This window comes from Chiloscyllium punctatum, chromosome 2 (assembly GCF_047496795.1).
Source record: "Chiloscyllium punctatum isolate Juve2018m chromosome 2, sChiPun1.3, whole genome shotgun sequence".
In the NCBI taxonomy this organism is placed as follows: Eukaryota; Metazoa; Chordata; class Chondrichthyes; order Orectolobiformes; family Hemiscylliidae; genus Chiloscyllium; species Chiloscyllium punctatum.
Genome location: NC_092740.1, coordinates 128013461 through 128041289, shown reverse-complemented (window position 1 = coordinate 128041289; position 27829 = coordinate 128013461). Strand labels below are relative to the sequence as shown.

At 40.1% G+C, this 27829-nt stretch overlaps 2 protein-coding genes and 1 long non-coding RNA gene across 4 annotated transcripts in view; 2 read left to right on the top strand and 1 right to left on the bottom strand.

Moving 5' to 3' along the window:
• The first annotated feature begins 926 nt into the window (after positions 1-926).
• fxn (frataxin) lies at positions 927-15837 on the top strand. Of its 2 annotated transcripts, none has more exons than XM_072588513.1 (5): positions 927-1197; positions 9128-9216; positions 11257-11365; positions 12598-12695; positions 13756-15837. In XM_072588513.1, exons 1-5 carry the CDS (start codon positions 976-978, stop codon positions 13901-13903), a joined length of 666 nt encoding a protein of 221 aa, XP_072444614.1. In that variant the 5' UTR covers positions 927-975; the 3' UTR covers positions 13904-15837. The 2 variants fall into 2 exon arrangements, with proteins under 2 accessions (XP_072444614.1, XP_072444605.1); XM_072588504.1 differs by having other exon boundaries at positions 928-1197; positions 11257-11377.
• LOC140489226 (uncharacterized) lies at positions 10066-26151 on the bottom strand. The gene is made up of 3 exons (XR_011963113.1): positions 25956-26151; positions 18415-18499; positions 10066-11130 (listed from the first exon to the last, which is right to left on the bottom strand). It is a non-coding gene; the product is annotated as an uncharacterized lncRNA (long non-coding RNA).
• Positions 26147-27829, top strand: part of tjp2a (tight junction protein 2a (zona occludens 2)) — a 133961-nt gene continuing 132278 nt past the window's right edge. Inside the window, exon 1 of the mRNA XM_072588451.1 lies at positions 26147-26291. The gene's annotated coding sequence lies outside the window, so the exon portion shown is untranslated. The remainder of the gene's footprint in view (positions 26292-27829) is intronic.

Here is a 27829-nt window from a genome sequence, read left to right as displayed (position 1 = left end):
TCTGCGGTTGAATTGACTTGAATTGAATTAAATTGAATTTATTGTCATGTACCGAGGCACAGTGAAAAGCTTTGCCTTAGTTCTTCTACGTCAACGTTCTGATGTCAAGCCAGTTGTCTAGATTTACAAAAACATTTGCTGTAATTCAGATTTTCAAGATCTGCCTTAAACTTCTGTATTTTAAAAATCCTAATGGTATGATTTAAAGAAAAGTCTTCCCTATGTCCTCAATCTGCATTGCAAAGAGGCTATCTAGTCACTTATATTTGCAGAAGCTTGCTATGTTTGTTACATTCCTAGCAGAGCCAACTCAATAAGAATAGGCCATTCAGCCCTCCGAGACTTGGGTTCATGACTGATCTAGCTGTGGTCTTTACCTCCCTATTCTTCCTGAGCTCCATGACCACTTTGTCTATCAAAAATCTATTCGACACTCTCTTAAACAAAGTCAGTGATCCAGCGTCCACTTTTCTGGGAAAAAGAAATTCCAGAGATTTACAGTCTTGTCTAAGTTTAAAAAAAATCTCATTGTTAAAAGACGACCTCTTATGCTTGAGTGACAAACCCTATTTCTCATTTCCCACAGAATGGGTGGGAGGGAGGGAATGAACCAATCTGCTCAGTCGCCTATCTTGAATGTCCAGAGGTTGTGAAAGGTGCTGTATAAATAGTTTGGCGTTACGTAAATCTGAATTAATTTAAAAGCACAATACTGCGGGTGCTGGAAACACTCAGATTTTTCTCTATTTTTCCGTCCTTGTAAAATTTTTGAAATACCAGTCCACACATACTGCCTGACCTGCTCAACCCTTCCAGGTTTTAAGTTCCAATTTCCCTGGGGGCGGAGCATCGCCACTCAAGCCGCGCCCCCATCGCTTTGGTGATGTAAGCACGTCCCGATTCCCCGCCCATATACGTGTACACCGTAGCCTCTGTTACGTCTGTCAGCCCCGCTCCACCCTTGGTCATGCTTGCATGCGCAACATTGCCGCTCGCTCCTCACACAAGGAGTGCGAGTCGAGGGCCGATGTGATCGTTGGCCTTCACATCCCCCACCATCCAAACCGGTGGCAAATGGCGGGTTTTCTAAATCGGGGCTTATGCCACTCGATCTTCAGGTTTACAAGGCATCTGAGAGTAACGACAGTCCCCGAAATTCATCATGTAACAATTCTCCCACTCAACACGGTTTCCACGGTGAGTAGGAGCGCTAGAGGTGCTCATTTGTATGTATGCGGGTGTCACCTGACTGACCGTTATGGCCGTTATGTATTCAAACTCCATTTGAGGATGGGAACCCGCGCGTGAAGCACAGCCGATGCCATCAAGCACCCCACACCAACATCACGAGCTGTGTTGCTATTGGGCTTTGGAAGGTCACGTGGACTGCATCCTCAAAGGCTGGTTCTTGTGTCATCAATTAAGGTCCGGCCCCCCCTTCTCCCTGACCAAAGCCGATTGGTTACTGCTCAGAGAGCGGCTCTTCCGGTAGGGTTGAGCCGGGGTTAAAGGTCATCGGCATTGGAGGCTGCGCCAATGAGCTCGTGTGGCACCTTATTGTGGTTTTGTTGCAGCGAGAGGCTGTTTGGTCCTTTGTGTCTGTACTGTTTGACAGAGGGTCACATTCCTCTGCATATTTCCTTTCTACCTGTGGATATAAAGAGATTACATTCTCTTCTGATCACTTGCTTCACCCTGCATCATATGCCGCTGCATTTCCAGATCCGAGCCACTGTCCGCATGAAAAAAACGTCCTGCAGCGCTTTTTGTTCGTTCGCTTAAATCTCTGTCTCTTGGTTCTGGACCCTTACACCAACATAAACGTTTTTCTCCCTGTCCATTCTGAGTAGCTCCTCAGGATTTTGACACCCTTCCAGCAGGTCTCCTGGTGGCCGCTTCCTGATTGATCTTGTCCGCATGAAAAGTGTTCTGTTCTGCTGGCCACCTATCGTCCGGTATCAGAAGCCCACTGAAACAAGTGAAAGCAAAGAAAGATTGCAGTACATGTGCCGAATGGCTTCTCTGTGCGCTGTATGACTCTTTATGAAAATAAATTAGGATTTCAGATCGATTGTTTTAAGTGGCCCAAGTTGGTATTAATGATAAATCCTGTAATGTAAATGTGGTATTAAATGCTTTACAGCCAATGTAGCACTTTTCTGAAGTGTCGTGGAAACATATGCACACTGAAAGTTCCTGTGAACAGCAGTGGCATTATTGAATACTGTGTTTTAGTGATGTCAGTTGAGGGATGAATATTGATCACAGTGCCAATTAAAACTTCCATATTCTTCAAAATATTGTCCATTATCTTTCATCTGAGATACAGACAGGTCATAGTTTAATGTCTTAATTGATGGATAGCATCTTTTTTATTAATTTGTGCTATATGGCTGCAATTAGCAATGTGGTACTTATTGACCACCCTGATTTCTCTTTCAAGGAGCCACTTAAAATGCCCTAGTCCATGTAGTGTTGATACATCTAGAGTGTTGTAAAGCAGTGAGTTCCAGGATTTTGACCCAGAGATAGAGAAGGTATGGCAATGTTGTTCCAAGTGAAGATGTTGTATGACTTGGAGAGGAATTTGCAGACGGTGGTATTCTATGCATCTGCTACCCTTGTGTTTCAAGGTGATACATGTCACAGGATTGAAAGGTGCTGTCAAAGGAAGCTTGGCAAGATACTGAAGTGTATTTTGTATATAGAAATTTTGCTGTAGTTATAAGCTGGCAATGGTGAGAGTTAAATGTTGAATCTGATGGACAGCGTATCACTCAAGCTGTTTTGTCCTGGATGGTGTCAGGTTTCCTGGGTATCATCGGATACCAGGAAGTGGAGTTGCATGGAGGGAGTTACCTTAAAATTCTCAGCCTCTATATTGTCACCACAGTATTTATATGACTGGCTCAGTTTTGCATCTAGTCATGAGTAACACCCGGATGTTGCTAAAGGAAGACTCAGCTTTGGTGAGACTATTGAACGTCTATGGAATATGGTTAGATTCTCTCCTACTGGTGATGGTGTAGAATCATGTTCAACTAATGACCAGAATTATTGAGTGGTGAAAATAGTCTCTTTTTTTCAGCAATCACAGCACAAGTTTGAGGTGGCAATAAAATGCAGCTCTTACAAGAGCCTCTTTATACACAGTTCTGAGATTTATTAAAATTCTATTACTATGGTGTTACATTATTTTATCTATAGTACACAAAGGTTTGAAGGGCTTCTGTTCTGGGTGACAGGTTAAAATGTGCTAAATGCTGGCTGCTACTTCTGATGGGATTAAGAGTGTGTGACGGTCTGCTTGCATAATTAAGACGTGTTATTTCTTTTGTCTTTTAAGTTAGTAATTGTTAGTAAAAATATTAGGGCCTATGTGCTCTAAATGAATTAGAAATCGTACCTGTACTTAATAATAAAATAAAGAATATTAATCTGGTTAATGCAGCAGGGTTGTGAGATTTGTTTACTATTTGCCGGTGTGAGTTTCATTCACTCATGCAATTTCGTGGAAGAACTGTTTTGTGGTTAATTTCCGAAAGGGATAATGGCCTAGTTAAAAGGTATTTAACAGGTACTTACTAATTGGATGTGAGCATAAGAGGTACCGTTAGTAAATTTGCAGATGACACCAAAATTGGAGGTGGAGTGTACAACGAAGAAGGTTACCTCAGATTACAACAGGATCTTGATCAGATGGGCCAATGGGCTGAGAAGTGGCAGATGGAGTTTAATTCACAAAAATGCGAAGTGCTGCATTTTGGGAAAGCAAATCTTATCAGGACTTATACACTTAATGGTAAGGTCCCAGCAAGTGTTGCTGAACAAAGAGACCTGGGAGTGCAGGTTCATAGCGCCTTGAAAGTGGAATCGCAGGTAAATAGGATAGTGAAGAAGGCGTTTGGTATGCTTTCTTTTATTGGTCAGAGTATTGAGTACAGGAGTTGGGAGGTCATGTTGCGGCTCTACAAGACATTGATTAGGCCACTGTTGGAATATTTTGTGCAATTCTGGTCTCCTTCTTATCGGAAAGATGTTATGAAACATGAAAGGGTTCAGAAGAGATTTACAAGGATATTGCCAGGGTTGGAGGATTTGAGGTATAGGGAGAGGCTGAACAGGCTGTGGCTGTTTTCTCTGGAGCATTGGAGGCTGAGGGTTGGCCTTATAGAGGTTTGTAAAATCAGGAGGGGCATGGATAGGATAAATAGTCAAAGTCTTTTCTTTGGGATTGGGGGAGTCCAGAACCAGAAGGCATAGGTTTAGAGTGAGAGGGGAAAGATATAAAAGAGACCTAAGGGTCAACCTTTTCATGCAGAGGGTGGTTGTATATGTTAGAGGAAGTGGTGGAGGCTGGTACAATTGCAACATTTAAGAGGCATTTGGATGGGTATATGAATAGGAAGGGTTTGGAGGGATATGGGCCGGCTGCTGGCAGGTGGGATTAAGTTGGGTTGGGATATCTGGTTGGCATGGACAAGTTGGACCAAAGGGTCTGTTTCCGTGCTTGACATCTCTATGACTCTTTAGCATGGCCTAAATATCGGTAGTGACTGGGCCAAATGCCAGTTTCTGTGTCGTTTATACCCTATATAATCATATGTAACCATCCAGTATCTTAGCATTCCTCCAATTGTGGCTATTATGCATTCGCTAGAATTGAAACCTTTGTCATTTAGCTTCTGTGTTTCTGAATCCCCAACATGAACTCCATGTTCTATTTTAAAGAAAAATTTGTATTTCCACCACCTTGACATCCCAAAGTACCCCACAGTCAATGAAGTCCATTCACTTTTGTAATAATGAAGTGCATCAGCAATTTGTAGACTGCACCTCCACAAACACCAATGTGATAATGACCAAACAATCTATTTGAGAGGTTGGTTGATGAAAATGTATCGACAAGGACACTGGAGTGTGTCCACCTACTCTTTTTCAAAATAATGGTATCCATCTGAGGAAACATTACAATTGAAAGATGGAACTTCCTGAAAATGAAATGTTCCCTCGGCACTGCATTTGGCTGTGTTTGTGTGGATTTTGAGCTCAGGTCTCTGGAGAAGTACTCAAACCCATAATCTTCTGACTAAAAGGCAAAAAGTAATACTGACTGAGCCACATTGCACAATTTAATATCTTTCTTCAACCATCACTTTGAGCATGCTTTTGGATTCGCTTCTAAATCTCTTGTATTGTGTTGTCATCCATTTTGGGCCGATTATGCTTCCATTAAGCACCTAAGAAAGATTTTTATTCCATGTTAAAGGGAGGTTTCTGTACACCTTGAAAGTGCATCTTTATTCTTTTGATTGTAACTTCAATGAAGCTTAAAATAAAAACTGATTTTTTATGAAGTTACTCTGGTTATACATGCTCTGATTCCAGCTTTGATTCAGATGCTAAATACAACATGACAAAAGTATCTCTTGTTTTCAAAACTGGCAGTAAAATTGTGACTTCCAAAGGTCCTTGAAATAACTCCACAGTGACCAGTATCCTGTCACCAAGTCACCCTTCATTTACACATGGAGAGTACTTAATACTGATGCAGCTTCCTCAGAGCCAGCTGTCAGTATGAACAGAACCTCTCATACACCTGTTTCTATCTGTCAGCCAGGGCTCCCTGAAGGACCAGATTAACAGCCCCAATCAGGGAACTCAAAATCTGTGGTCCCACCTGGCTGATCTCGTGACAATTACTACTGTCCTCTTCTTGGAAAAACCATGACATTCCGCCAGAGAGAGTCACAAAAATGATAGAGATGGAGTTGTATTCCTCACCACAGACATAAGAAATGAGAGCAAAAGTAGGCCATTCAGCCCCTCAATCCTACCCCATCGTTGTGTAGGTTCATGGCTGATCTACCCCAGGCCTCAACTCCACTTTTGTGATGTTCATCATAACCCTCAACTTCTCAACATTTCAAAAATCTATCTACCTCCTTTTTAAATGTTCTCAACGATCTAGACTACATAAATATTTGGGCTAGAGAATTCCAGATGTTTACTATTCTGAGAAACTAAATTCCTTCACAGCTGAATTTTAAATTAGTGACCCTTTGTTCTGCAAATATGTCCCATAATTCAAGATTCCACCAGCAGTGGAAACATATTCTTGACATTACTCTGTCAAGCACCCTCATGATATTTGCATTTTTCACGAGATCACTCTCCTTCTCGAACAAATGAAGACCAAACCTCTTTCACTGTTCCTGTAAATCAACCCATTCATCACAGAATCAGCCTATTGGACCTCATTAAAACTGCCTCCAATGCCAATATATTTCTTCTTGAGTACAAGACCCTGAACTGTACATTGTATTTCAGGTGCAGCCTCACCGACACCCTGTTGTAACAAGACTTCCAACAATAATGTCAAAATTTCATTTGCCTCCTTAATTGTTTGCTTTTTACACCTGGCAATTTTTTGTGTTTCATTGACAAGGACACCCGGTTCCCTCAGTTCCCTCCCTTTTGTAGTCTCCTTCTGTTTAAATAATAGTCTGTCTTTGATTCTTCCTACCAAAGTACACAACTTGAAACTTTCCTATATTAAACTTTATCTGTCAATTTCTTTTTGTCCATTCACACAACCTTTCAGATTTCCTTGCAGATTTCTTATGTAATCATCACAAAATGTCCACCCACCTATTTTTGTATCATAAGCAAATTTAAATAAATTACATTCTGACCCCTCGTCCATCTCATTATTATATTGTAACGAATTGAGTCCGTGCTCTTCATTCTTGTGGCACTCCAAGTTACATCTTTCCAAACTGAAAAAAACTTATTGTCCACATTCTGGGTGTTACCCACTATATTGCCAGCATACCATGAGCTCTTATCTTGTGCAATAATCTTTTATATGACATCTTATGAAATGCCTTTGGAAATTATAAATTTCTTTCCATCATAAAACAATAGAAAGATACTTATTGCTATAAATATTTTTAGTTTCACTGAGATTGACTGTTGTCAGCTAACAATTGGTCAAAATGTTAGGAAAATCAAGTCTTTTTTGAGCCTCCAATAGGAATTAATAAATCTACAGATAATGGCACTACTTGAGAATGGTCCTGTGAAATCATACACAACAGGAGGAGCCTATTTGGCCCTTTGTGAAAATGTTGGCTTTTTAAGAGGGAAATGCAATTGCTTTCAGTTCTTGCTTGCTCTTTTGCCCATTTCCATTAAATTAATTTTTCCCATTCAATTAATTATTTAATTTCACTTTTGAAAGTTACTGTTCTTGAGGTAGTGCATTCCAGATCATAACTTGTTAATTTTATTCATGTTGCCTCTCGTTCTTTTGGTAATTACCTCAAATCTGTGTTGTCTATTTATTTAGCCTCCTGGACCCTGTTTCTCATTGTTTCCTCTATATTCCACCAGATGGAGCTTCACACAGAATTTTAATACATGCTGCCAGAGACAGCAGGGCAACAGTTATGTACTGTATTTTTCCTCTTTCTTTATAGAACTACTGCATTCAAAATGAGTAGCACAGTATAGAGCTACACCCATCACAAAACAAAGGAAAGGCAAAAGATACTTTAGCTTTTAAGTCTCATGTTTGCACAGGGCTAAGCATGCCATATTTTGCCCCAAGTTGCATCTATACTTCCAGTTCTTTTAAACTGGTAGAGACGTGAATGCATGTGAAGGATTGAAATGTTTCACATTGTTTTTGGATTGCACTCACTGTGCATATAATCAAATAATTTAATTTGTCACAATATTTATAACTTCAATACAATAGGACCTACTTAAGTGAAATTGCCTGGGTTTCTTCAAAGGACCATAAATTTGATTGCAAAACTGTCTTACTGTTAATTTTCATTCTACACCTAAGCAGCCACACACCAAACCCTGCTATATTCCAAACACCTGTAATACAGAACTCTGATAACTGTTCAGGCACCACACATTTCTGCACTTACCTTGACATGCAATAACAAAATTAAAATATGGCAGAAGCTGAGTATCTAAATGTAAATAAAAGATGGTGGAAAAATTTCACCAGGTCAAAAGTCTCAAAGGTGCTAATGCTAAGGAGAGGAAGCCATTGCAAGGAATAAGTCGTTTATTCCTTTCATCAGCACACTCTCAGCTGTATAGGATAGAAAGCAAACATTAGGAATCTGAACAGAATGGTGAAAGAGATGAGAACATAGATACATTATTAGACATTGAGGGAACAAAATTGGGAAGTTGAAGTTATGGGCATTCATCAAAGAGGGTAACTATGGCTGTTTTAAGGAGGGGTAATAACATTGCTTGTGAAGAAAGAGTCATTTAAACATGAGGGAATAATTATCTAAGGTGAGGTAGCTAAATGGTTCGCTCCTTTATATCTAATTACAAAAAGATGTCAAGTGGTATTTGGTAAATAATTAAAATTTATTGATTAGTGACAAAAGCTGTTTTATTCACTATTTCATGCTGAAACTCACAATCTAGCCATTTGTTTACTAAGTTTCCAATGTTTAACTTTTAATCTAAGCCTTTGATTCTTTACTCCTCTTTTCCTGGAAGTATCATTTGCTGTAGTACAGTTTTATCAGTACCTTAACAGCCATTCTCCATCGGCCTAAATAGTGATTGCTGTGTTTGTTAGCAGACTACAATATTTGGTCAAGAGGAAATCACAAAAAACTTGCACATTACAATGAGGTTCCCTAAATAGCAGTTATAAACAGGGATCTTATTTTGATTTACTTTTTCTCCCCCTCCTTGGGCCATAGACATTCCTGTTAATATTCCAACTCAGGTTAGTACGCTCTGCATTAGTGCCCCAACTGAGATCTACATTTACAATTCTGATCAGCTATCACATTTCTCTAGAACATTTGCCCTTATTATCCTCTTAAGGGTTTATTTTATTATTGTTAACCTGAAATAGTCTGTTTAGCTTTACAAGTTGCAATTCACAAAGGTTGGGAGATTTAACATTAATTATCTTTATGTTTAATGTGAAAAAATACCAATTAGTACTCAAGGAAGGGAATTCCTCTTGTGCTGGAGTCTTTGGCAAGACATTAGCATGAAATCCTTTTTTACACCTGCATAGAATATTTTTTTACTCATCCCACTGACAATTAAATCATGTTTTTATCTTTTGTAGGGTTTTCAGCATTCAGACAGGTTAAGGTACTTACAGTTGCAGAGGAAGGAAATTCATTCATCAACTTTGAGAAGAATGGAAAATGCAAGGTATCCTTAAGTGACAAAAGGCTTTGTGTGTATGTGTGTGTGATAAAGCAACAGTGCTAAAGTTGTTTGCTGATCCTTTTTGTAAAACTAGTCAAATATTTCATTTGTGTCTAAATAATGAAAGCTTGACATTTGGTACAGCCTCAACAAACCTAGTGATCTGAATGCCTTGAAATTTTTCTGATTTCTCTGTCAGGGCGCAAATGAACTGTGATGACAAAACATTGTTTTGACTCAATGTGTATGTCAAAGAAGTTAACATTGCAAGTCTCTATTCATTTTTGTTCATACTTGATCCCACCCCATCCTAGTTGACAACTTTTGCCACCTTTCATGCTAAATGATATTACAAATGGTTTCTGCTGTCCAATTAGTGATTAACACCCAATCAGAAGTGTGGCCATGAGTTGCACCTTAAAGAAATTCACCTTCGACCCTCCTCCTTCCAAGCTACCACATTATTTCCAATTTCTAGATCTTCTTCCAAGTCCTATGCTCGTCTTTCTCACAATTTTCCATCGGAATCTCTCTCATCAGATTGACATCCCTACGACAGGAACTAAATGGGTCAAATCAGTCACATTTCCAGATCATTGTGACTGTACACATGGTGCATTTTGCCTCTTCCTTGCTGTTGACATGTACAGCCTTTGATCTGGTTGGCCAGACCATCCCCTTTCAGCATCTCTCTTCTGTTGTCCAGCTGACTGGGACTATGTTGCTTCATTTGTCTGATTGTGCTTTACAGCCAGCGAATATGTTTGAAATGTGGTCAGTGTTATAACGCAAGAAATAAAGCCACTTTACAAAGAGCAACCTCCGTACACATAATTTGATAATATCCAGAGACATTTCTTTATTTTGATGGTGTTGATTGAAGGATATACATTGACCAGGACACTGGAGAGAATTTCCCTTTACATAGAGTCATAGGGTCATACAGCACAAAAACAGTCCAACCAGTCCATGCCAACTGTAATCCCAAACTAATTTTGTCCCACCTGCCTGCTCCTGGCCCAAATCCCTTCAAATCTTCCCTATTTGTGTATTTATCCAAACGTCTTTTAAACTTTGTAATTGTACCCACATCCACCACTTGCTCTGGAAGTTGATTCCACACTTGAACCACCCTCTGTGTAAAAAAAATTGCCCCTAATTTTTATAAATCCCTCTTCTCACCTTAAAAATGTGCCCCCACATTGAAATCTCCCACCTTAGGGAAAAGACAACAACCATTAACTCTATCTATACCCCTCATTATTTTATAAACTTCTATAAGGTCACTGTTCAACCCCCTATGTTCCAGTGAAAGAACTCCCAGCCTATCAAGCCTTTGTTTATAACTCAAACCTTCCATACCCAACAACATCCTGGTCCAACGAGAGTGTCAGCCTTAAACTGAATTTGAACTTGCAACATCCTGACTCAGAGGCAAAGTATTGTCCACTGTGTCAGGACTGCCAATTCACCATCCCTACTCGTGATGCCAGAGAGCCTAATTTCTTGACACCACACAAAAAGATTTTGTACCAAAAAAAAGTGTCCAGTTTACCAAAAGGTATATAGCACAAACAAGTAACCAATAATGATGCAAGATACGCTTCCACTTAAGCAGGTGACTTGCTCGATAGCATGTGAAATGCTTGAAGAAAGTATATCATACAAAATAAAAGCATTTCAGGAAAGGGAGTGTCCTTATTCTTTTGAACTTGAATTGTGGTTACATGAATCCATAAAGGGCTGATAAAATTTCTGGTCAAATGCTGCAGTTTCCTCCTAAATTGTTTACTTAGTGGATTTAATTGGTTTGAAGAAGGTGGTTTCATCTACTCAAAAACCCAATTGAGTAACAACAAATATGAGAAGTACGAATGGTCATCTTTTCCTTTCTTGAGTGAAATTGAATTAAGCTGCCTGTAGGAGAGAAAGGAAAAGAAAAGAAATAATTTTTGGCATACCATAACATTCTCTCCTGTAAAGACACTTTATTTAAGTATTTGGAAGATGATGAGCTTAAATCATTACTCTTCCTCTTTGCAGTTTACTGGATGAAGCCACATATGAGAGACTTGCAGAAGAAACATTGGACCTTTTAGCTGACTTCTTTGAAGATCTTGGAGATCAACCATTTGTTCCAAAAGACTATGATGTAACATTTGCGGTAAAACTCAACTGACTGCATTTGGTGGCCATGTAAATGGAGCAGGCTGCTGCTATTGATTATCTGTCAATACAGCCAGCTATGAAGAAGCATGTGATAATATCTTTAAGGAAATTGCCAAGTGGAGGCCAAATACTTGTCCATCACACCAAAGATCATCACTGCTCCCAATTCATAATTAATAAGTTGATTGCCCAATACTTATAATCATATTGAAACACTGACAGTGGGATAACATCACTTATTAACATAGAACACCATGTTAGTAAATATAACTGCAGTTTGGATTTGTATAGTTCCTTTATCATAAACAGCTCAAAGCGTTCCACATGAACAGTTAACAAAACAAAATCACATCTAAGTCACATATTAGAAATTGTATCAACTACTTTGTAAAGAATTTTAGGTTTTAAGTTGAACTTTACTGGTTGAGAAGCTGACAGGCTTAGGCATGGTATTCAAGTGTTTATGGCTAAAGCAGCTTGAGGCATGACTACCACTGGAGCGATTAAAACCAGGAGTGCTCAAGTGAGCAGAATCTGAAATAATAAAAACAAAGAACTGCAGATGCTGGAAATCTGAAACAGAAACAAAGTACTACAGAAACTCAGCAGGTTTAGCAGCAACTGTAGAGAGAAAAACAAAGTTAACATTTTGGGCTCAGTGACCCTTTCTGAGAAACTGAAAATAACAAATGGTGGCATTTATGCTGATGACAGTGTGGGAAGTGGTTTGAAAACAAATTCAATAATTTCTTCAGACATAACTACCACAGTTAACCAGATGTTGTTTAAAGAAAATAAATCATAATCAGGAATAAAATAGATTGAAATAAATGAAAATGTTATTTAAACATCTTTTCAGAGAAAAATGATTTATGCGGAACAGACTGATATTGGAAAACAAATGGAAGCGAACAGAGTACTGCTTTATGTTCCACATCAGTCTCTTAATTCAGATCAAAGGGAACTAATGTGGAAACTTCTTTTCCTGATATTATACAAAGTATTAAATTCAGTATCAAGTATTTGCACTTGCGTTTAGCTCATTATAACAAAGAAACATTTTTTTTTCCATAATACATTATTTGTGTTTAATTACCTCTAATTACTCCCTGTTTTTGAATCCATCTTCTCCTGAAACCTCCACTTGGTCCACAGGAGGGCAACTAGCACGTGTTAAATATTCTCCTGACTCAATGTATTTTTATTGTTTTTCAGAATGGTGTGTTGACAATAAATATGGGAGAACCCTTGGGGACATATGTGATTAATAAACAGACTCCAAACCGACAAATCTGGTTATCATCTCCCATCAGGTATATACAGAATGTGGACCAAAGCTTTTTTTATAAGCTTGTACAATGGCAACTTGCAGTTTAAAAAAAAATGTGGCTCATAGAAAAATTGATCAGTTTTACAATTCCTTCTCTTATGCAACACTCCTTATGACAGCCTCTCTTTTCAGAGCCAGCTTCTGTCTCTCTGAAGTCACACAAATTTTGTGTGGGTTGGTGCGTAATTGCAAACCAACGTCTTAGTGTTGTTACTGTTGCCTTACTTTGTGGGCTATGCACCAATGAGCACCACTCACTAGCTATGACCAGTGAGTAGAGTCATAAAGTCAAATGTGGCACTCTCTCATCCAAAAGTGTGTATACGTGCATACCCAGGAAGGCATTGTCTGCTGGAGCCCCAGGGTGAACAGGACAGGGCATAGAGCTGGTACTGGTGTAGTCACAAAAAACAGGCTCAGTATAAAAGCAGTTTGAGGACTGAAATTGGAGAGAGAGAGAGATTTGGAACATTAACTGAGAAGCTGGGATGGAGTTCCGTGTTGCATGTCAGGGGAACAGACTGAAGCTGGAAGAACTGGCACTCATGATATGAGAGGGATTAAAAATAAGATAACTTAATCTCCCAGCTCCAACCTGTTGCATTCCTATAATCTTCATGATAAGGAGGGCAGAGTCCAAGTTAACAATCAAAAATAGCATCATGATGACCTTATCAGCACCATGATTTGATCCTTACCTCACCCCAGCCTTGCAAAGTCTGCAGTCTGACAGCTGAATCATAGCAGAAGAAGTCCAGCAGCCAGAAGAGTTTGTGGAGAGTATGATGGCTTCTCCATTGTTAAAACACCTCGAGCAAGAATCTGGAGTGAGCTTCTGCTACACGTGGCTGCCTTCCTACAATCTAATCAGTTTGCCACCAAAATCCCACTCCTGCTCTCCAGGCAGCTAGTGAATTTGTTGATATGTCTACTTAAGTGAGAGTCCAGAGGCTATCATATTGCTGAGACCCTCCCACTGTGATGTAAGGATTAGAAATGTACATGGATTTTCATCAAACCATTCTCTCTACATTTTTCCTCAGTGGGCCTAAGCGATACGATTGGACCGGGAAAAAATGGGTCTATTCTCATGATGGAATTTGTTTACATGGTCTGCTCACGAAGGAGTTCTCTACAACATTCAAGACCCAAGTGGATGTACTTTCAGTAGCAGATGTCAGTGATGTATGACCTAACAAAAAAAATCTAAGAACTATTTCCAAAAGCTGTTTTATAAAAGCTAAATACTTTTGGATTTATTATGTTTGAATCTCTTGTTCCTGTGACAGTTTCTGGCATGCTGTAAAGACCGCAAGTTGTCCCAAAGTAAACTGCCCTGTTGGAGCTCTCCTTTTCAGTGGAGTCTTTTACTGCCAAAGGGCTTGAGATTCTTTGATTGCAGTAAATCTGTAAAAGTGAATTTTATTTTGTACAATGAAATTAATAAGATTTCTTTCTGTACCTGAATTAATTGTGAATAGTATTAAGTGCCTACTGATGTTCCTAGATAATATGCTTGCTTTTTTCCTAAATTTATGATACTCAAGCAAAATATAGAATATATATCAAGCAATAATAATGCTGGGTGTTTGATTCACCTACTCCCTGTCCGTTTTGACAGCTTCCTCAAGTTTTATAGTTTTACAGGCGCACAATTCAAATTTTCTTTTTTTTCAAATTTAGGTTTGAGTGTATTTTATGATATATTGAAAAGGACCAATTACATAAACTCATCACATCCAAATCTCCAGTGGAGATTGGGGAGAGAAATAATGCTACAGCTCTAACTCCAGGTCCCCGCTATAAGTCCACAAAAGTCAATTTACCCAAACGATGTAAAAGCATATAATGTGGAACAACTTTAACTTTCTCCTTTATTTTCTTGTATTCATTGTTCAAGCTATTCATTAAGTCAGATTTCTGTACTCCACAGTAGGATTCAGCAAAAAAAGAGTGCTGGTCTTGTTTCCACAACAACTGAAATTGCCCTTTTCATCCAAGATGACAGGACACCTTGTCCTTAAATCGTTGCTGGGAAACCTACCTGCCATTTGAAAGGTAGAGTAAGCTTTAGCTTGTTTTCATTCACCAAAAATAATTTCTTCAACGGTAACCATAGGCATTTGTCCCACCTCAGAAAAATAAAGCACCAGTGCAGGAGCTGGTTGGGTGGGTAGACAATCGAAAATAAACAAGTGTAGTATTGCAAAATAGTTAGAGATGAGATCGAAGGAATCAACACTGTAGTGTTGCTTGCCAGTTTTGTGGGTATGATTTGACATTTAGCCTTCCAAATCTACACTCTAACTGGATCCTTACTTAGTGATGTTGGCCTGAAATATTAACTCTCGTTTCCTTCTTCACAAATGCTGACAGGCCTACAGTGTATTTCCAGCTTTTTCTATTTTACATTAGTTGGTGTGTGAAATTTCTAAGCCCCATCTCTGTTCTATCCATGATTTGGTATCTGTGATTGGTCGTTGTTGCCATGAATTCACAGAAAGGCAAGCTGACTTAGCTTTGTTTACCAGCCCCTATCAACATAAACAAAATACTCCTCTTCCTGGTGAACACTTCAGTAGATACTTCTAATCAATATATTCAGAGATGTTATTGCACATGCTGGGGCAGGTTGGATTTGAACCTGGGCTTCCTGGCTCAGATATAGGGACACTACCACTGCACCACAGAAGACCTCATGAGTTTCACCAACCTATTTTTCTAATCAACCTGTTCACGATGTTATTACACACCTCTAGAGCAGGTGGGATTTAAACCCAGGCCTCTCAGGCCAGGGCAGATTCACTCCCACAGCACTATTCAAGACCTCGTGACTTTCAGTAATAGTAATCTTTGAACTATCCCCATCTGTAGCAGCTGGCTGCACATCAGGTATTCCAACCACCCACAACCATTCTGAATAATAACACTTTGATGAGCAATGGTAGATTGGATTTTAGAGTTTGGCTATGATAAGGTGCATTACCTGATCAATGTACACTTAGTGCAGCAATTATGTAAATTTCAGGAAAGCATTTGTAATAAAATGGGAATTGGGCCAATGGAACCAACAAGAAAATATTTATTTATGAGAATCTGATTTTCAATAAAATCCCAGAAATGTATGGGAACTAGAAAATCATGAATTGTTTCATTATATTAGAAACATACATGTCATGTTATAACCTGCATATTTAACCAAAATGTGCACTTGCTTATTGTTTTGAATATAACATTCACCGGACTGAATTGGATTGGTGACTGCTGAGAAGGATGAAGGTACCATCAAGATTTACCTACTAGTGTCCTGAGGTGCTCTCTCTGATCCCACAAGGAAAGATTCTACAATTAAATAAACTTACAAGATATGTTTTTTGATGTGAGTTGCAGGATAAATACTGAACAGGATATTAGGGAGAACTCTCCTGCTTTTCTTCAAATAGTAGTGGGATCTTACATGTCCACCTCAGAGGACAGCAGGTGGATAAATCCCCAGGACCTGATCAGGTATACCCTAGAACTCTTGGGAAGCTAGAGAAGTGATTGCTGGGCCTCTTGCTGAGATATTTGTATCATCGATAGTCACAGGTAAGGTGCCGGAAGATTGGAGGGTGGTTAATGTGGTGCCACTGTTTAAGAAGGGTGGGAAGGACAAGCCAGGGAACTATAGACCAGTAAGCCTGATATTGGTGGTGAGCAAGTTGTTGGAGGGAATCCTGAGGAGAAAGTGAGGACAGCAGATGCTGGAGATCAGAGCTGAAAAATATGCTGCTGGAAAAGCGCAGCAGGTCAGGCAGCATCCAAAGAGCAGGAGAATCGATGTTTCGGGCATAAGCCCTTCTTCAGGAATGATTTCCTGAAGAAGGGCTTATGCCCGAAATGTTGATTCTCCTGCTCCTTGGATGCTGCCTGACCTGCTGTGCTTTTCCAGCAACATATTTTTCAGGGAATCCCGAGGGACAGGATGTACATATATTTGGAAAGACAAAGACTGATTAGGGATAGTCAACATGGCTTTGTGCGTGGGAAATTATGTCTCACAAACTTGATTGAGTTTTTTGAAGAAGTAACAGAGGATTGATGAGGGCAGAGTGGTAGATGTGATCTATATGGACTTCAGTAAGGCGTTCAACAAAGTTCCCCATGGGAGACTGATTAGCAAGGTTAGATCTCACGGAATACAGGGAGAACTAACCATTTGGATACAGAACTGGCTCAAGGGTAGAATACAGAGGGTGGTGTTGGAGGGTTGTTTTTCAGACTGGAGGCCTGTGACCAGTGGAGTGCCACAAGGATCAGTGCTGGGTCCTCTACTTTTTGTCATTTACATAAATGATTTGGATGCGAGCATAAGAGGTACAGTTAGTAAGTTTGCAGATGACACCAAAAGGTGTAGCGGACAGTGAAGAGGGTTACCTCAGATTACAATAGGATCTTGACCAGATGGGCCAATGAGCTGAGAAGTTACAAATGGAATTTAATTCAGATAAATGCAAGATGCTCCTTTTTGAGAAAGCAAATCTTATCAGGACTTATACACTTAATGGTAACACTTAAGGAGTGTTGCTGAACAAAAGAGACCTTGGAGTGCAGGTTCATAGCTCCTTGAAAGTGGAGTCACAGGTAGATAGGATAGTGAAGAAAGTGTTGATATGTTTTCTTTTATTGGTCAGAGTATTGAGTACAGGAGTTGGGAGGCCATTTGCGGCTGTACAGGATATTGGTTAGGCCACTGTTGGAATATTGCGTGCAATTCTGGTCTCCTTCCTATCGGAAAGATGTTGTGAAACCTGAAAGGGTTCAGAAAAGATTTACAAGGATGTTGCCAGGGTTGGAGGATTTGAGCTAGAGGGAGAGGCTGAACAGGCTGGGGCTGTTTTCTCTGGAGCATCGGAGGCTGAGGGGTGACCTTATAGAGGTTTACAAAATTATGAGGGGCATGGATAGGGTAAATAGACAAAGTCTTTTCCCTGGGGTTGGGGTATCCAGAACTAGAGGGCATAGGTTTAGGGTGAGAGGGGAAAGATATAAAAGAGACCTAAGGGTCAACTTTTTACAACAGAGGGTGGTATGTGTATGGAATGAGCTGCCAGGGGAAGTGGTGGAGGCTGGTACAATTGCAACACTTTAGAGGCATTTGGATGGGTATATGAATAGGAAGGGTTTGGAGGGATATGGGCGGGGTGCTGGCAGGTGGGACTAGATTGGGTTGGGATAACTGGTCGGCTTGGACCAAAGGATCTGTTTCCATGCTGTACATCTCTATGACAGATGGGGACATTGGTTTAATGTCTCCTTAATGCTTGAGGTTTTTGTCACTGGAGAAAAAAGGTATATCTTTGAAAATCTGATGGCTTCTGATCCAAGTATTCACAGCCACAAACTGTTCAGCTATCCAGGAGCTAATCACCTCATTGTTAGCAGGCAGAAGGCCAACAAAAGGTAACCATTGCCCTGACTAACCAGAAACTTGTTGCCAGCCAAATCTTCATTCACACACACCCCTTGACCCCAGGCTATCTGTAATTAGCTTCCTAATTGCTTGAACAGCAGTTCAAACAGCACTGACAATGAGTGTTGGATAACTAGCTTTTGAACAATGCATTAATCTTTTCCACGATCCTTTGTTTTTAAAAAAATCCTTTTCCTATTTCAATTCACAATTTAAAAAAAACAAAAATACAAAAACATAGTCTTTTTACAGTGTTTCCTCTGAGGCCTCCAAATTCTCATCCATAGAGCCAAGGAGGTGGCTTCTAGCAGAGGTGTTAGAAATCCTGCTGGTACCTGCAGAATAAAAGAGAAAGTGTACATTGTTAAAAGTGGTATGCAAAGAATAACACTGACAGTGGCTTCTTTGAAAGTTGCAGTGGACTGAAGAGTGCTACTTATTCATTTAGAGGGACAAGGATGCCTTGACATTCCGTAAGCACCAGGATTCGATCCTTGTATGTGCTGAGAATTCTAATATCAGTCACACCCCACCCATTCAGGTCCTTTCTGCCCTGTTATGGGCTGTCTTCTGTAACAAAATAAAAGGAAGCATTGAGCAGTAAAATTGGATAGTATATCTGTTACTGCAAAAGTGAGGACAGCAGATGCTCGAGATCAGAGTCTAGAGTGTTGCTGGTAAACCACAGCAGGTCAGGCAGCATCCGAGGAGCAGGAAAATCGACATTTTGGGCAAAAGCCCTTTGTTCCTGATGAAGGACTTTTGCCCAAAACATCGACTTTCCTGCTCCTCGGATGCTGCCTGACCTGCTGTGCTTTTCCAGCACCACTCTAATCTAAATAGCTGTTACTGCAGGTGACTGAAAGGTAGTGAAGTTTCCAAAGGAGTGAGAAGGGAGTACAAGTCATGCAGAATGGTTTGGGGGGCATGCTGAGCAGGTGAGGGAAAATATTACAGGACAACCGTGAAAGTAGCAGGGCATGAACCTTCGTGGGAGGTGGGTGCAGTAGCAGAGATGGATTGAAGTGTAAGGAGTGTGGCACTTACATTGGCAGAGCAGAAAAAGGTTGACTTTCTTATGGTACTACTGGCCATTCCTCAACCTGGTTGAGACAGCACTAAAATGTGATAACTACAGGGCAGCACAGTGGCTCAGTGGTTAACATTGCTGCCTCACAGCGCCAGGGACCCGGGTTCAATTCCCGCCTTGGGCAACTGTCTATGTGGAGTTTGCACATTCTCCCCGTGTCTGCGGGGTTTCCTCCCACAATCCAAAGATGTGCAGGTTATGTGAATTGGCCATGCTAAATTGTCCATAGTGTTCAGGGATGTGTAGGTTGGGTGCATTAGTTAGGAGCAAATGTAGAGTAATAGGGTAGGAGAATGGGTCTGGGTGGGTTACTCATAGGAGAGTCAGTGTGGACTTGTTTGGCTGAATGGCCTGTTCCCACACTGTAGGGATTCTGTGATTCTACAGACCAGGATGCCAGGGTCTGGTGTCATGGCCACCTCTGCCAATCCTCCACTTCTACCACCAGTTCCTTCAGGTCCCCGAGAGAATTACAATGCCATCTTCCCTCTCTGACATTTTCAGAATCTGTCCATCAATGAGCAAGGCAGCTTCGGAATGCCAACACTAGTAAGTGCATACAGTAGCTTTTTAAATATAGCAGAAGTGCTCGGTCTTCCAACAAATATCCAGAATGGTAGGTTGTTTCAGGAACAACTTGGGATAAGATGGGGCTAGAATTGGTCGAGAGGGACACCACAGGAGCGGGTTAGCTAAATGTAGAGTCAAGGTGGATAATTTATGGCAATAAATTTCGCTAGGCCTCATCACAAGAACCCCACTAAAAAATCCCCAAATAATTTGAAATTAACCAAAATAGTTTATACTTGAGAAGAAAAGATGATTTCCATAAATCTGTTGAGTTTCTTGAAGTTGAGACAGGTTCACATCTTGCATCTTGACTGAAATGTAGTTGCTGGCTTGAGGAAAATAATTGTGGACAATAACTCATGGTGCCAACTTCTACCTAAAGTTTATATTTTAATAATATTCACTGAAGGTCAAATTAGTGGAGCAGGGCACCTTCTGGCGAGTGCCATGAAACATAGAAATATAGAAGATAGGAGCAGGAGGAGGCCGTTCAGCCCTTCGAACCTTCTCCGTCAATCATCACAATCATGGCTGATTGTCCAACTCAATAGCCTAATCCTGCTTTCTCCCCCTAACATTTGATCCCATTTGCCCCAACTGCTATATCTAGCCACCTCTTGAGTACATTCAATGTTATGGCATCAACTACTTCCTGTGGTAATGAATTCCACAGGCTCACCACTCTGGGTGAAGAAATATCTCCTCATCTCTGTCCTAAATGGTCTACCTGGAATTCTCAGACTGTGACCCCGATTCTAGAAGCACCCACCGTCGGGAATATCCTCCCTGCATCTACCCGGTCTAGTCCTGTTAGAATTTTATAAGTCTCTATGAGAACACACATCTGAGCTCCAGCAAAAACAATCCTAATCCAATCAATCTCACCTCATATGTCAGTCCTGCCATCCCTGGAATCAGCCTGGTAAACCTTCGCTGCATCCCTCGAGAACAAGAGCATCCTTCCTTAGAAAAGGAGACCAAAACTGCACACGATATTCAAGGCGTGGTCTCACCAATGCCCAATATGACTGCAACAATATATCCCTGCTTCTGTGCTCAAAACCTCTCGCAATGAAGGCCAATATACCATTTGCCTTCTTTACTGCGTGCTGAACCTGCAACCACTGGTGTACATAGACACCCAGGTCCCACAGCAGACTCCCCTCTCCCCATTCAAGTAGTAATCTGCCTTTTTGGTTTTGCTTCAAAAGGAATAACTTCACATTTTTTTCAAACTATATTGCATCTGCCATTAATTTGCCCATTCACCCAACCTGTTCAGATCATGCCAAAGAATCTCTGCATCCTCGTCGCAGTTTACCCTCCCACCCAACTTGGCATCATCTACCAACTTTGAGATATTACATTTTGTTCCCTCATCCAAATCATTAATATATATTGTGAATAGCTGGGGTCCCAGCAGTGATACCTGTGGCACCCCACTAGTTACTGCCTGCCAATTTGAAAAGGACCCATTAATTCCATACTCTGCTTCCTCTCTGCCAACCAGTTTTCTATCCATCTCAGTTCACTTCCCCCAATCCATTGCACTTTAATCTTGCACAATAATCTCTTATGCAGGTATTCGTCAAGTATTTTCTGGAAGTCCAAATATGCCACATCGACTTGCTCCACCTTGTCAACTCTACTCATTACATCTTCATAGAGTTCTAACAGATTTGTCAAGCATAATTTCCCATTCATAAATCCACGCTAACTCTGATTCTGCCGCTGCTTTCTAAATGTTCCGCTACAAAGTCCTTGATAATAGATTGAAGAATTTTCCCCACTACCGATATTAGTGATCTATAATTCCCTGGTTTCTCTCTGCTCCCCTTTTTGAAAATTGGAGTGACATTAGCTACCCTCCAATCTGCAGGAACTCTTTCAGAGTCTATGGAATCCTGGAAGATGACTGCCAATGCATCCACCATTTCTGGAGCAACTTCTTTAAGTACTCTGGGATATAGATTATCAGAGGAGAAAGTGAGGACTGCAGATGCTGGTGATCAGAGCTGAAAATGTGTTGCTGGAAAAGCGCAGCAGGTCAGGCAGCAGATCCAAGGAACAGGAGAATCGACGTTTCGGGCATCAGCCCTTCTTCAGGAATTCAGGAAGCTCACCCCCAAAGGGTCTTGCCCAGCCAGACTAGCAATGATTCCCTTCTCATTACACAGTACCCAGTCTAAGATGACCTGCTCTCTTGTTGGTTTCTCCACATATTGGTCAAGAAAACCATCTTGTATACACTCCAGGAACTACTCCTCTTTGGCATTGTGGCTAATTTGATTTGCCCAATCTATATACACATTAAAATCATCCAGATTCCTGAAGAAGAGCTGATGCCCGAAATGTCGATTCTCCTGCTCCTTGGATGCTGCCTGACCTGCTCGCTTTTCCAGCAACACATTTTCAGTATAGATTATCAGACCCTGGGGATTTATCCACCTTCAATCCCCTCAATTTTCTCAGCACTATTTATCTTTTAATAATGATCATCCTTAGTGCTTACCTCTCACTAAATCTTGCATTCTCCAACATTTCTGGTATCTGATTTGTGTCATCTTTTGTAAAGGGGGAACCAAAGTATGTATTCAATTGTTCAGCTATTTCTTTGCCCCCAATTAGACATTCCCCTGTTTCTGTCTGTATGGGACTTACATTTGTCTTCACCAATCTATTTGTTTTCATGTATGTACAGAAACTCTTAGTGTCAGTCTTTATGTTCACTGAAAACTTACTTTCGCATTGTATTTTCCTCTTCTAAACCAATCCCTTGGTCCTTATTTGCTGAATTGTAAAGTGCTCCCAATCCTCAGACCTATTGTTTTTCTTTGCCAGTCTTCCTTGGATAAGATACGATCTCTAATTTCCTTTGTAAGCCATGGATTGGCTCTGTTACCCATTTTGCTTTTGTGCCATTTAGGAATAAACATTTGTTGCAGTGCCCCATGCATTCCTTGAATGTTTGTCATTGCCTTTCCACTGTAACTCTCTCCAGTCTATCAAGGCCAACTCACTCATATCTTCATAGTTTATTAAGATTCAGCACCTTAGTCTCCAAATCAAAATCTATCATTTTATGGTTGCTCACCCCCAAAGGGTCTTGCCCAGCCAGACTAGCAATGATTCCCTTCTCATTACACAGTACCCAGTCTAAGACGACCTGCTCTCTAGTTGGTTTCTCCACATATTGGTCAAGAAAACTATCTTGTATACATTCCAGGAACTAATCCTCTTTGGCATTGTGGCTAATTTGATTTGCCCAATCTATATGCACATTAAAATCACCCATGATCACCGGTATTCCCTTATCACATGTGGGAAGTGGGACATTTTCCCTGATCCTTAAGGTCACATAATTTTTGCCGACAAATTGTTCCAAATATAAATTACCAACTATCAACAGGGAAATTTAAGATCTGATAGATGCCAAACTGAATGGACAATTTCCTTAATGATGAGATTTAGGATATAAAATGAAACAAAGGAGGATTAGTGAAGTAAATAAGAGTCAAATTAGGTCCATAAACAAAATAAAAAGTAATATTCTGATTTTAAAAAATACTCCAATAACTATTTACTGTCTGCAGAAAAGAAACTCCACAGTCATAAATGATTCACTTTTTTGGTCTTCAAGGTTGTGTTGGATGTAGGTTTGGTCACTGAGCTGAAAGGTTCATTTCCAGACGTTTTGTTACCTTACTAGGTAACATCTTCAGTGGACCTCATGCGAAGCAATGCTGAAAATTCCTGCCTTCTATTTATATGTCTGGGTTTCTTTGGGTTGGTGATTTCATTTCCTGTGGTGAAGTCATTTCCTGTTCTTTTCCTCAGGGGGTGATAGATGGGGTCTAAATCAATGTGTTTGTTGATAGAGTTCCAGTTGGAATGCCATGCTTCTAGGAATTCTTGTGCGAGTCTTTGTTTGGCTTGATAGATGTATTGTCCCAGTCGAAGTGGTGTCCTTCCTTATCCATATGTGAGGATACCAGTGAGAGAGGGTCATGTCTTTTTGTGGCTAGTTGGTGTTCATGTATCCTGGTGGCTAGTTTTCTGGCTGTTTGTCCAATGTAGTGTTTGTTACAGTCCTTGCATGGTATTTTGTAAATGACATTAGTTTTGCTCATTGTCTATATAGGGTCTTCCAAGTTCATTAGCTGCTGTTTTAGTGTGTTGGTGGGTTTGTGGGCTACCATGGTGCCAAGGGGTCTGAGTAGTCTCGCAGTCATTTCTGAGATGTCTTTGATGTAGGGGAGAGTGGCTAGGGTTTCTGAATGTGTTTTGTCTGCTTATTTGGGTTTGTTGCTGAGAAATCAGTGGACTGTGTTCATTGGGTACCCATCTTTTTGAATACACGGTATAGGTTGTGTTTCTAGTTAGGGCTGTCAATTGCATTACTGGCATTGTCCTAATGATGTGAGTTACGGTTTCACAAGACCAAGAATGGAGCGCCATAAGCACTCAGTCTTTACCTCGGTTAGCTAGAAAAAGATCAGCAGGTATATAGGAACACTGCCACCTGCAGGTGTTAAGACACAGGTACGATAAGGCAGACCAAATTAGCTCCCCAACACTGGAATCACAACAGAGTGAGATTAGAACATTCAGTGATCGTCAAAATTGCTCATGTGTTTCCAACCAGACTTTACAAATAACAGATCTTTGATACCAGGTTTATAACTAAACAAAAGTTAACAACTTATTATTAAGAATGTAACTTTAGTGGAATACAAGGTGACCTAACTAATATCAACAATCTAAGCCCAATCCTCTTTGATCACAAAGCCTTACACACAACTACAGAGGGCAGAGAGACACAGTTAAGGGATACCTTTTTAAAAGAAGAATTATAACTTGCAAGTTTGTTAACCATTTCAAAGATGAATACCAGGCTTTCATGACATCTGATGGGGGTGTACTGCAAGCATGTATGACTGTGTCTTGATTGAATTCTGAAGTCACCAGTCAATGTAAACAGCATCCCCAAACCTCTGGGGTGATTTCCTTTTTCTTATACAAAAACAGAAATTGCTGGAAAAGCTCAGCAGATCTGGCAGCATCTGTGAAGAGAAATCAGAATTACCCTTCCTCAGAACTGAAGTCCCAGACCCAAAAAGTTAACTCAAATTTCTCTGCGCAGATGCTGCCACACCTGCTGAGCTTTTCCAGCAATTTCTGTTTTTGTTTCTGATTTACAGCATCCGCAGTTCTTTTGATTATATTTGTTATGGACTGGCATTGTTTCCTAGGACTTTCAACGATTTGGTCTCTGGAGAATAACCAGCAGAAGCAAAACCAAAGGAAACAATGTCTGGCAACTACAATATCAGTTTGAAGTAATACTGCGCCCTGCCCAAAATCTAGTAAGAGCCAGTTCAATCTTCTTTCTTTTTCAAAATCCTCTGTGGTTGGCTGGCTAGCACAGGCCCTCCCTTGATTGACCAATTCAACATCAAAATGGCTGCCAGTCCCTGAGCATCACAACATCTCGCTGTGAGTGTTCTTAGAAAAGTAATTAATCTGCATTATCCTTCCAGTTGAGTGCCCAACAGCAAACATCAGTATTCTTTTTCAGAAAAAAAACAAGCTGCTGTTCAGAGTGCAGTTCTGAAAAGATGCAAAAAAAAAGAAAGAAAGTGTTTTTTAAAAAGTAAAGATTGTCTGAACAAAGGCCACACAACATGTGGAGTTGGATCCGTAGCACCGTTTCTTCACTGTTGCCAGATCAAAATTTTGGAACTCACTTCACAACAGAGCCTACACCTCATAGACTACAGTGGTTGAAGTAAGTTCAACATTATCATCTCAAGGCCAAATCAACATGAGCAACAAATGCTGACCCAGCCAGGAATGCTTCCATCCTCTGAAAGAATTTCAAAAAGTAACTCACAGTGTATCTAATGCTTACCATGACTTTCAGATTTTTTTACACACTGATTAAAGCAAATTTGGCATTAGTTTAGAATTTCTGAGCGACTGTTTAGATTGACACTATTTTTACAATGTATACTACACCATGGAACTATAACTAGAAGTAACTTAATGGTGACAGAGCAAAATAAAATTCTTGTGTATTCTCAGTGAGTTTTAACTGTAACAAAACATTTACAGGTTTATTGAACACTCACCACTAAGTTTAATGAAATAGCAGGAATGTACCCACTGGAAAATCCATTATTGCAACTTCAGTATCAGCAATAGTTCACCATTAATGGTCTCAACTTGCAGAATGATTCGGAGATTTAAGGCAATCTACCTGGTGACTGCATGATTTAATGAAACACCTTCTGGTGATTCATAGAGGAAGTTGCTGTGAGTCATGTCATTCCAGTTTCAGTGCTGAACAGGAAGAGGACTGTTTCTGATCACGGGTGAGCCCACAACCACAAAAATTATCCTGGAGTTAAACCAGAAACTGAGAGAGACTAGCTCCTGGTATTACCTCCTCGACTTACAGCAGTTAAGTAAGTGCAGTATAATTTTTTTTATTATCACAAACATTGTATGTGAGATTAAGAGCACGATTTCTAGGTGGATGGGTGTGTTCAGTAAGTAAATCAAGTGTATGAACAAAGAAATATTATCCAATTTGTCTTATAATAGCAAGCTGTTTTCTGGCTGTAGTTTTAGTTGTGAGAAAACTAATAAATGTACTTGGACCTTGGAAGAAGTAGTCAAATTCCTCATCTAGAGAAATGCTGACTGTGTTGGTGTACAAGCCTTTCTCAGCAGCACCTAGTGCTTATTTCTATTGATTAAAAACTTTATTGTTTTCATCTATTATTGGGCACCAAATACCTGTACAAATTACCAGGGTCATAGTTTGCAAAAGCAGAATTTCAGCAGCGTTTTTGTTTTGTTGGGTTCTCTATACTGCACAATGTAATTTGATACCACTAATTATCAAGCAGAAATGGCGAAAACCATGAACCACGTAAGCTCTCCTGACAATATTACTTTGTTCCACATTTTACAATCTGATCCTTCTCCCATAACCAATAAACTACTTTTGCTCAGCGTTCAAGCTGCATAATGGGCAAGCAAATTGCTCAAGGCAGGTGAAACATTTAGACTTGATTCTGTTATATTCATTCAACAGAAATATTAGTACATCCAGTCACAAGGGGGAACCTTTATCAACATTATGCTTGTCGTGTCAACAGAGTTCCTTTTTAATTCTAACTTTACAGTGAAATTTGTATTCTTGGAGTGAATATATATTGTGATTACTGCGCACATTGACACACCAAACTTTATTGGCATTGCTTGCACTGGGATTAACACAAGTTCAAATGTTGGACCAATTTTGTCTGCTCATTAAGCCAGTGGCTACATGAAAACCTCTTTAAAGATATTCGTTCGCTTTTCTTGGTTCCCAATTTCACTCACCGTTATAGAGCAGGGACAAGTAATTTTCACACCGGTATTTGCCAATATTGCCCTGAACCAGCCGATAACAGTAGTGTACTCTTATATTGCTCCTTTAATGCTGTAGAAATTATGCAAAGTTTTTCTCAATGGCTTTATCAAACAAAATTTGACAACAGGCCATAAAAAAACAACACTGTAACCTCCTCCAGCCCTACAATCCTCTGAAATGTTTATCCTTCTCCAATTTTGACCTCTTATGCGTCTCTAATTTTCACCATACCACCACTGGCAACCCTAGCCTGTATTACAGGCTCCCTCAAGCCTCTCTCTATCCCACTAGGATGTTGCTTAAAACCTACCTCTTCAATAAAGCTTCTGGCTACTCTTCCGGGGTTTTGTTTTGTGGCTCAGAATCAAAGTTTGTTTGCTTTTGGTTTGTGAAATGCATTGGGATATTTTTGCGTCTTTAAAGATCCTACATCAATGTACATTGTTGTTTATACATTAGTTTAGAATCAACATGACTGTATTCTTTATCTTACTTTGACGAATTTCAAGATCTTTGCTCATTAACAGCTTCAAAAACTGGAAGTCAGTGCATGGCACTCTGATCAACATCTGAACAACTTTG